Source organism: Cyprinodon variegatus, unplaced genomic scaffold (assembly GCF_000732505.1).
Source record: "Cyprinodon variegatus isolate N-32 unplaced genomic scaffold, C_variegatus-1.0 Scaffold860, whole genome shotgun sequence".
Classification (NCBI taxonomy): Eukaryota; Metazoa; Chordata; class Actinopteri; order Cyprinodontiformes; family Cyprinodontidae; genus Cyprinodon; species Cyprinodon variegatus.
This window is the reverse complement of record NW_015151313.1, coordinates 17,883-28,810: the sequence shown is the minus strand read 5'-3', so window position 1 is coordinate 28,810 and position 10,928 is coordinate 17,883. Positions and strand designations below refer to the sequence as shown.

General features: G+C 38.1%; 1 protein-coding gene across 1 annotated transcript in view; it reads right to left on the bottom strand.

Moving 5' to 3' along the window:
- The window catches only part of LOC107099330 (galanin receptor type 1-like), a 29,336-nt gene extending 19,037 nt beyond the window's left edge, over window positions 1-10,299 (bottom strand). Inside the window, exons 1-2 of the mRNA XM_015397406.1 lie at window positions 9,355-10,299; window positions 8,907-8,972 (exon numbers count right to left, since the gene is read on the bottom strand). Of these exons, the coding sequence (XP_015252892.1) occupies window positions 8,907-8,972; window positions 9,355-10,023 (735 nt within the window). The 5' untranslated portion in view covers window positions 10,024-10,299. The remainder of the gene's footprint in view (window positions 1-8,906; window positions 8,973-9,354) is intronic.
- Between the last annotated feature and the right edge of the window lie 629 nt (window positions 10,300-10,928).

The following is a 10,928-nucleotide window of genomic DNA, read 5'->3' as shown; positions in this document are numbered from 1 at the left end:
ATATATATATATATATATATATATATATATATATATATATATATATATATATATATATATATATATATATATATATATATATATATAAAGAAGCTTTATATTTTTTCATAATTACAACCTCTAATTGAAGCTACTTAAAGAGTCTCTGAGAAGTAACTCTTGGTGTTACTTAATTCATTCATAAAGGATAATAACACTCAGCTTAGGAGAGAGATAAAGCATGACCTCTAACGCATAAGCTGTCCATATCTCAATTTACAGATATTACTATAAAATTTTAGGCAGACTGGGCCAAATATAAATTTTCCTAATTATCCATATCCATCTGTTTGCTCCATCTGGAAGCCTGGATATCTGAGTGCTGATCACAGCTGTTTGTTGAACCCACTTGTACGACACATAAAACATCATAGTTCACCCATTATGTGTGAACCCTTGGAAGAGTTTAAGTCTCTTTCGATAAAACACTTTTGTTTCTCTTTGATGTGTGGTTTCCCAATCAGCACTGGGAAAGACCTTGTTCTCTCCAGCTGTCATTCACATACGATTTCACAGAGCTAACAGTGAGCTGACAAGACTTTTTCCATCCACAAACAATGATGACACAATGATTTTTTTCCCAACCCCCAACTTTAAACTTAGGACTCTACTCTGTGTTGCCCAAGAAACCTAATTATTTATTTTTGATTGAATTCCTTTGTTTCTTTCGACCAGTGTTTTTTTCACTTTGAGAAAGAAGAAAAAAGAAACAAATTTGGATTTTGTTTCAGTGTAACTTTTCTATATTATAACATTCCAGGCCTAGGGAAATAATTAAATACTTTGGATAACTTTTTAACGAGGAGAAGTTGAAGGTTACTGAATCAAATTTCCTTCTTAATAATCATTTTATCTGTTACTGCTTAATAGCTTATATGTTTAATTAGAACGAAAACATTACTTTAGTCTCTTAATAAGAAAATAGTTCACGCTTCATGACTTGCTTTCAAGCACATCATAGTTCATTTTATTTACCTTGCATTTTGATATCACATGCCAATACAAATACATTTAGTGAAATTTAGTGACCTTAAAGATGTAACTGTCCAAAGGATTAGGTGTAGGAAATGAGAAGGACATTCACCCTGGAGAGTGCAGTTTATCCACATGTTACAGTGTTTGTTGAGTTAAATTCATATTTGTCCTCAACATTCTGTACACAATACTGCATTATGGCAATGTGAAAACAATGTCTAAGATTGTTGCCAATTTTATAATAAAGAAACTGAGAAATCACACTTACTATACATATGTATGCATAGCTTTCACCATCACGCTCCAAATTGTGGCAAACTCTAGACTGTTTCCAAGATTTTCTAGGTTTAAATGTAATCCATCTGAGGTCAATTGGACATCATCAAGAATGGCACGAGCATGTCTCTATAAGGTCTACTACAGTGCTTGTCAGAGCACAAAGACCAAGCATAAGGTCATAGGCATTCTATGCAGTTCTCTGAGACAGGATCGTCTTGATGCAAAATTATGGGAAATTATATAGAAATTGTTCTGCAGTTTTGAAGGTCCATATGAGCACAGTGGACTCCTTTCTTGGTAAATAGAAGTTTGAAACCATTAGGGCACTTCCAAGAGTGGGCCCACCATATAAGCTTAGCAAACAGAGATTAGCCTTAGTTAGTAAGTTGCCGAAGAACCACATCGTCACTTATTCCGAACTACAGTGTTCCTCTGTTGAGATGCTAAAACCTCAACAGAGATTTCTGTATGGTAGTATTGCCAGAGAAAAGCCAGTCCTTATTAAAATGCACATGGAAGGGCATATAAGTTTGCCAAAGGGCCCCAGAAGGACTCCCAGACCATGAAAACCAACATATACAATTTTTTTGTCTGCTCAGATAAAATTTTAAATATTTGCATACATTGAGGAAAAGATGATTGCAACAATGTACAGAGACATCATGGATAAAAGGCTGCTCCAGACTGCTCTTGGCCTCAGACTGGAATAACAAACCAAAAAGGCCATAGTCAGTATCTTAAAGAAGTGGCTTCAAAATACATCTTTGAATGCCCTGGATTGGTCAAGTTGGAATTCAGATTTAAATCTAATAGAGATCTCTGACAGATGGGAAAAATACTCTGCACAGATGTCTTCTATCCAACCTGATGGAGCTTGAGATGCACTCCAAGGAAGATTTGGCCAAATGGCCTAACCCTAACCCTAACCCTACTATATTGCCAAAACTATTTGTCAGCCTGCGGTAAATCACATGAGCTTAAGGGACATCCCATTCTTAATCAATAGGTTTAATATGACGTTGGTTCACCTTTTCCAGATAGAACAGCTTAGACTGTATTGGGATTTTTTAAAATCTAAGCCATTCTAGCATGATAAATACTACTGTCTGTGTTATGCTACAGCTTTTTTTGTTAATGATCTAAAAACCTTAACTGGTCAAACGTAAAGTGGGTTATCTAAAATATTCATATATTCTTTAAAACAAAGCTTTTGGGGGTTAAAACCCCCTTAGAACTAAACAAGGATAAAGTATCCCTTAAAAACAAGTTAATCCTGGATTAATAATAGGCATGGACTGTTCTCTAAATTCAAGATATACCTTGATGTGAATAGTCATGGCTTAAAAACCATGGAAGTTTACCATCATATCATTCATGCAGTATACGTGTTGTTTTTTTTCAATAACTGTAATAAGAGAGATTGCTCAAGGTTTTGTGCAGTTGCAACATCACAACCGCTCTCCCTGTGCTCTCCTGTAGCTGCTCAGGTTGTATGATTGAGGAAGGAGGGGAGTGCCCTGCACTTTTGTCAATGTTTTCGGCCCTACAGAGAGGGCGCAACATGCGCACCACTATGGCTGCACTGTGAAACATTAAAATCATTTATTCTGGAGTACCTCACTGCGGTTCTGCATTTGATTAGTTTAATCTTATCCCTTTGGTGCTGCACTGGTGTACATTTTGTACACTTGTCCACAAGGGGTAAAACATGGGGTTGTGCGGTGGCACCCCTAGCCAGTCAGTTGCCTGTCAAATGATTGCTTGACCTATCTTTACATAACTCATCACATGTGAAACAAGCACTCCTATCTGAACCAGAGGGTGGCAGATAATAATTTGGCATATGGATTTTTGTTTTGTTTTTTTCTCCACCTATATTGCCTGCTTGCATTCAAAGCTGGATCCCCTGTCTGCTGGTGGGTCTGTAGTGCAATTTCCAAATAATTTTGACAACTTTCAGCGTAACCGGTGTCTGTGCCAAAATGGGCAGGACAGAGCCCTGGAGGAGGGAGCCCAGAAGTCAGTCAGAGGGACAATACCTTTACTGCATAAGAAATTACCGTAGTGGCCTGAATTTCAGTGTAGCAGGGACAAATTTGAGCATAGTGCCCTGATACGCTGAAATTGGCTACAGAAATGCTGTTGATCTGAGAAAGCTTTGTTATTTTACGTGCATAATAAAAAATGGTTTTAGTCTAAGCTTTCTTAAAGATTTTCTCACCTCTATGAGACAAATAGAAGGTATTTTTACATTCCTAGCGAAATCCAAAGCCATACATGTAGATTGCAAATGAATGCCTCAGCCTCACCAAAGCAACTTCACTACATCAGCAACATCAGTTTAAAAGCAAAAACAACAAAAAACAAAAAAGAGAGAGAGAGAAGAAAAGAAAACATGGTGAATGACCCAGCGGGCTCTTTGGTCAGAGTTGAGGAATGTGGGGAAGTTTTCTGGGTGTTTAGATATAAACTTTAAATCTTTCATCTCTTCTTGTTTTACATAACATATCTTTTCTATTTTAATAAGAAACAAACCGACAGATTAGATTTCTGAAAGGAACCCATCACATTTACTCAGGACCATAATGGGGTATTATTCACTCTTTCATACTGCTTTTATTTACTTACTTTACTACAATTTTTTTTTCTGCAACTTTCAATTAATGTTTATAGAGTTCAGCATGAAGATTGACAACATTAGTACTAGAAGTGAGATTTTAATTGAAGGTGTCCCTGAACCTTCAACTTCACAAATATGGCAGTTTGTACCGCTTTAAATTTGCCATTTAAAAAAAAAAGCTTCTGCTCAAATTAACACAAAATCTGTAACTCGGGAATTTTCATCAGCTGGGTTCTAACCATTGGTAACATCTTCAGAAAAAATTGAACTGATATCTGACTCCACCAAAAAAAACGCATCTACAGGCACACTTTAAATGATACAAATGGGCAAAAGTGGGCATCTGATTTGTTTGCTTCCTGTATGTTCATGATTTGGTTTTCATTGATTCTCCAAAGAGTCTGGGATGCCTTGCTGTGCATTAATCTTCCAGAATGACACACAGGACAAAATATCAGAAGCACATTCTTGGAGACATATTCTGTTAGGAGAAGATACAAACGCATAAAAATAGCTTTTAAAAGGAGGAACACCCCAGTTTGACATATATAAACATCCTCTATTGTTGATACTCTGTGGAAACAGTCCCCTCTGATATTGAAAAGGCTTTAACACTATATCTTATCTCAGGAATGTATTTACTATAGTCAAGGCTTTATGCACCAATGCCAAATATTTCTCGGCAAACCTTCTCATATCCCTTCTATGCATTCTCCCAACGCCACACTCAACAAGAACAGTAAATCACAAGAATATTTGACATTCCTACCTTTACCTCCCAGTTATTTTAAGCCTTGTGCAGTAAAACATACTTGCAAAGAACTATGGGATCACATTAAAGCATATTTACATTCTCATCAACTCCCCCACTCAAGGCACATCTGAAGTCTGTAAACCCTGGCTTTATGGCACTGGGTGGACAGCAAATGCGTGCTGTTAACCCAACCAGCTGTGAAGAGCAACAGCCATACAGAGGAAAAGATCAGCTATCAGGCAGGCAACAGCAAATAACTGTCCCTTGGCAAAGCTGCAGTAATGACCTCCAACTAGAATAAAGAGGGCATGACAGCTAACCACAATGCTAATGATATTCCCTTTTTCAGCTCTAAAGAAAAGAAAAGGTTCTTTTCTCTGCAGGATTAGAGGTATAACAGTACGGTCAGAAGTGGGGCTGGTTTAATGAAGAAGCCTGAGCGAGTCCCTCCTGCTGTCTCAATCATTCCTAAAGCTGTTTAAGTTGCTGCTGTTTTTCTATCAATAAATCTTTCCAAGAGGAAGAGTAATCCATCAGATTTATAACCAGAACAAATATGTTTGATGTCTAATTTAAATGCAGTTAAGACTCCTAACAAAAATATCCAAGAATAGCCCTTTACTTTAGCACCAAATCATCAAAGAACCAATCAAGCTCTGACTTTATCAGCCACCTGTGTCGAGAACAAGGTATTTTCTTACAACTATTACTCTGAGCATGCTAGACGATGTGGAGGGGAGCACAATCCCATCAACTGACATGAAAAAAAAAAATCTTCTAAAATTCTTGCTGGTGGTTTTGCACATTTTATGATTTTGTTTGGTTCAAATGTGTCTTCTTTTTAGCACAAAATGGAGCCTTCCTCCATGAGTGTTTTCATGGAAACTAAAGGCCTAATGTAATATTCTATGTTTTAGTCCTAATCCATTATTAGAAGAAAGGTTTTAAAACTCCTATAAACAAACATTCTAAGCATGTGAACTAAGTCATACTGGCGAGCTGAACATTTATCTGGACAAATAGGAGAGCCTCTGGATACAGTGATGTTCTGGCATGAATTGTTCTTTGATCATAATGAATTTTATGACAAATCCACTAAATAACTGTCTTTCTAATCATATCAAGCAAGTTTAGCAGTCAGAGCATTTTTTGAGTTCAAGGTCAAACTTTGTATGAAGGATTTGGATATGGGTGCATTTGTCTTAAATTCTGTCTGTCTGTCTATCTATTATTTTCACAAAATGCATATTAGTTTATTTCACTAAATGCATTCCCTGTTATTTAGAAACCTGCTATAGCAGGATGTTGAATTTCCTGCATGTTTTTTCATTAGAATGGGGTTCCCAAAGTGGGGTCAGGACCACTGATCTCTATTTATTCACTGGATTGCTGATTGCCCGAAAAAAGTGAAGCCACAAGTCGCCATATTAGTACTCCCCACTCCCACGGAGATGCGTAAGTAAAAATAGTAGTTAGTAGTAGTACTAACCAAGAAAATCTATATATACATCGATGTATCCCATACTATAGTATTTAGCATATCATTAGTCTGGATATCTTGGTCCGACTCAAAGACATTGACAGAGTTAAGGCCAATTTATGCTTCTGACGCATAGCCTCTGCAACCGTCAAATCTGTCTCTGAAAAAAAATCCTGACCATGTGTCAGATGGTCGCCAAACCCGCGTAGAACTCAACTGGAAGTGCGCAGACAAAAAGCAGCTGTGATTGGTCCTTGGTATGCCTTTCCGGCTGTATGCGGGGTCGTCCTTCTCGATTCTGAGCCAGGGCGCGCCATTTTTAAAAACCGAGGAACAACTACAATAGGCAACTACGACAATGATTACTCGAAGAGGTTCGGAAGTACAACCACTTGTACGATGCCTCAGACAAATTATATAAAGATGCAAAGGTCTCTGCCAACTCCTGGAGGGAGATCAGCCAGAACCTGTTCCTCTTTGATTTCTAACAACTCTAGATCCATCTCCCTGACCGTGATATCTTGCAGACGCGCCATTGTTGTTTTGGAAGATAAGGACTCCCACCGGTGACGCCAAAGTCCTTGTGACCATCCGCCAAAGGTCTCGCGAGTTCTCGAATAGGCTAACCCTTGTGCTTTGGCAGGAAACTGCTGTGCGTCCCTAGAAATTCCAGACTGATGGTGCAGAAGCATACCAGCAAAATTGGTTTGCGACCAGACGCAAGTGACATTTGATTACAGTTATTGATATTTGATGCAGAAGTCTAATCTGTCCTTTAGTCATTGACATTGTGTCTAACGTTAGAAAATAAAAGCAAAGTAAATAGAAAGTAACTGATTGCGAACTGTCAATGTAGTAATTCTTTACGTAGTTGTTTTTGCAATGTGGTGTTTTTCATTTGAAAAAGTCATGTGCTGAAATATATTGCATGTTACATTGATGGGAAAAAAACAACTCAAAAATGTTTAAAGGCTAATGCAGAGAGATAGCATACTGCAGCATTATCAGACATGTACTTGCAATTTAGTCTTGATGTAAAATCTTGAAATCTTATGTTATATGTTATTACCATAACAATGAAATACAATAAAGTATATTACATTTACATCATCAACTTTTGGAACATCTGTATTATGATGCTCAATTAACACAGTAATTCTATTGTGATGGATTTGTATGATATGTTATATTACATGATTTATAGACTTCCTACTGACTATGCAATGGGATGAGTCTATTTTTTATTATAAGTTAGAGTAATCTACTTATGCTATGAAACAGTAAGAGTGTTTCAAAGTGAAGACTTTATCTTTAATGTAAAAGTCTTAAATCCCCCTGAAAATGAGAATATCGTCATTGTTCGATACTGTAAGACACATTATGTTTACATTGCGACCGGTCTAACTAGGGAGGACCAATATGGTGGCCGGTGGCTTCACTTAAACCCTGTACTACCAACGTGCAATCAACAATCCCGTGAATAAATAGAGATCAGTTTTTAGGACCCACTGGGGGTCACAAGACACCAAAGTTGGGGGTTGCAAGTTTTTTTTTTGACAACCATGGTGAGGTGATCTCTGAGATATATATTATATTAAATGACATAAATGTGAATGAAATAAAGAGAAGTTGCATTTATCTGTTTATCCAACACATAATTCAAATATTACATATGCCGTGAAAATGCAAAATGCACATATTTACACATCCCATTATATATTCTAAAATATGTTTTTAATAATAAATTAAATATTTCAATGTAGCGCTGCAGTATGGCCAGTTTGTAACAGTGTTGTCCATCAGAAAGTAGGTTCTGGATTTGAATCTAAGCCCAGCGTCTTTTTGCATGGAGGTCGCATGTTCTCCCTGTGCATGCAATGGTTCTCTCCCGGTACCCCAGCTTCCTGCCACAGGTCAAAAACATGAGTGTTAGGCTGGAGAGCAGCTCTAAATTAAATCCTTAGGTGTGAGGGTGTTAGTTAATGTGCACGGTTTTGTGTTTCTGTGTTGGCCTGCGATGGACTGGCGACCTATCCAGGGTGTACCCCGCCTTTCACCTTAAGAATGCTGGAGATAGAAACCAGCCCCACCGCGACTCTGTTGGATGAAGTTGGAGGAGATGAATTTATGAATATTTCAGTGTAGTTTTTTAATAATCAGTATATGAGTTTAATTACATAATTTTTATACATATATTGATAAGTAGGGAGTTTTATGGGTGTTTATCAGTAGGTTACATTGTTATTATTGGGGGTCACAGGCTGAAATGTTTGGGAAACCGTAGAAGATCCCCTTCCTTTGAACACCCCCACCACCCCAATGAAGCCCATGGTAATTCACACTTTACTGGTGATCAATATAGAAACAATTTCATCTAATGTTTATGCAACGTTGTTTGTATTTATACCCTAGTTAGGTATGATCAGGTTTTTCTAATTATTCGTTAAAAGAATGTTGGTTCTGTTGAAAAGTATTTTCAAATTAGATAAATTTGAGGTGTCAAAACAGGACTGCTGCTTTTTTAAGATTCTTACTGTGAACAACATAAGTGGTGGGGAGATTTTTAAAGAGGTCAACATGGAAAAAAGCACAAGACAATGTTTTCTTAACAACTCCCTGACTAAACTTATCTTTTTTCTTCTGCTCATGGTGCCTCCCATGCTTTATCACCCCATGTTGCTCTTATCAGAAACCACCACAGTGTGAAAATGCTGATTAATACCAAAACAATACATTAATAATAATAATTCGACGCTTACCTTTTTCTTTGAAGCCTCAGACTTTTTGGACATATTTCTTAATTTTTTGTGCAAGTGATTAATCACCTGTAAACAAAAAAAAATAAAAATAAATAAGACAATAGATATAGTTTTGGTTGATCAGTAGCAATGCATACAGAGACTAACCCGAGCAGCTCTCTTCACTACAAAAAATGTGAATCTGAATGAGATATTTTTTCTTAATTTAAGTGCATTTTTTCTTGAATTGAGGAGATAAATGAGACACAATGCCAATGGAATAATATAATTTACATTGAAAATAAGAAAAAAAACAATTGCATTGTCTTATTTCCAGTGCATATATCCAAGTTTCTTATTTTAACTCATTCCACTGGCAAATCATCTTATTTACCTCCTCAAATTAAGGGTAAATATACTTGACCTAAGACATATTTGCATATTTCTAGGTCATTTTTGCAGTGTTTACCTTTGCGTAACAGAAGGAAATGAGGAGAAGAGGCAAGACGTAACCAAAAACAAAAGTGCACACCACGTAGACCTTTTTCTGGCTCTGATCCGGCCACACTTCCCAGCAGAAAGTTTCGTTATTCACTCCATGGAAGAGGTTCTGGTAGTGCATGATGGGTGCTGCCATGGCCAGGGAGAGGATCCAGATCACCACCACGCCGATCAGAGCGTGCCTCGCCACGCGGATGGAGGAGGACTTTCTGGAGTGCACGATGGCGATGTACCGGTCCACGGACATGGCAGAGAGGGTGAAGATGCTCACGAGCATGGACACAGTGAAGAAGTAGTGGATGAATTTGCAGATGAAGGCTCCCAAGACCCAGGTGTTCATCATGTAGATGGTGGACTGGAAGGGGATGCAGAAGAGCAGGTAGGAGAGATCAGCGATGCTCAGGTTGAGGATGAAGATGTTGGTGGTGCTGCGCGGCTTGCCGGGCTTACTCCGGGCGAGCACGGTGATCACCATGGAGTTACCCAGCACGCCCAGTGTGAAGATCAGCAAAAACACCAGCAGCGTGATGAAGTTATCCGTGCCGATCCCGAATAAACGTTTATTATCTCCATCCTCTTCCAGGTCGGTGAGGTTCCACTGCTCTCCAAGGAGCCACACGGGCTCTGACAAGTTCATGATCTGTTTTTTTCCTTCCTTCACACCACCGGCTCCAGGCGCGTCTCCATGAGCGCTCCTGCTGGGTTTCACTCAAGGTTTTCCACTTTATATCAAACCCACCGCTTTACTTTTGAACATCACTTTAAATCTATGAGGTTAGAAATCAATATTCCACAGCTGAACAGCTTTCTGTGCGGCATCAACTCTCTGCTGCCAGCGGCGGCACCGTGGAGCGTCTCCGTCTTCTGTTGCGCATCAGACGCGTCTGCGCTCCTCAGCATCTGGACCTGGTCTCTCACTTTAAATCAGGGGGGCTGGGCTGGGCCATCAGCGTCAGCACCTATACCACCAACCATGAAATGCTGCGATGAAGGGGGCTGGGGACGGGCACGGGAGGGGGGTCAGGAGAGGAGGGAAAAGAAATGGGCTACTTATTCTAATGCGTTTTATTCCTCCAGTTTCTGAATCCATCCTTGTATAATTTGGATGCCAGAGGTCAAAAAACTTTTCTTTTTTTTCAAGCAAACTGGAGCGTAGGAGCATAAGAGATGTTATGCCTGGAGGGTTAAACAAAAGGAGGATTTTACAATAGCTGTTATTCGAAATTAGCTACAAACGACTTAGAGAAGCTTCACTGCTTGTAAGAAAGAAAAAAAACATTTCCCACAGATTTTCATTAAATAATGCATAACCTACTGTACAGATTAAACTATTAATATGAATTTACCTGACTCACATGAAGAAAAACAGTAGTAGCATTTTCACAACTCACAAAAAATAATTAAATTACTTTAGGCTATTTTTTTCATGCGTCACATATATATATATATATATATTTTTTTATTATTATTTTTTTATTATTATTATTATTTAGATATATATGTATAAGCACCAACACCAACAAAAACACTGTGAAATGTATA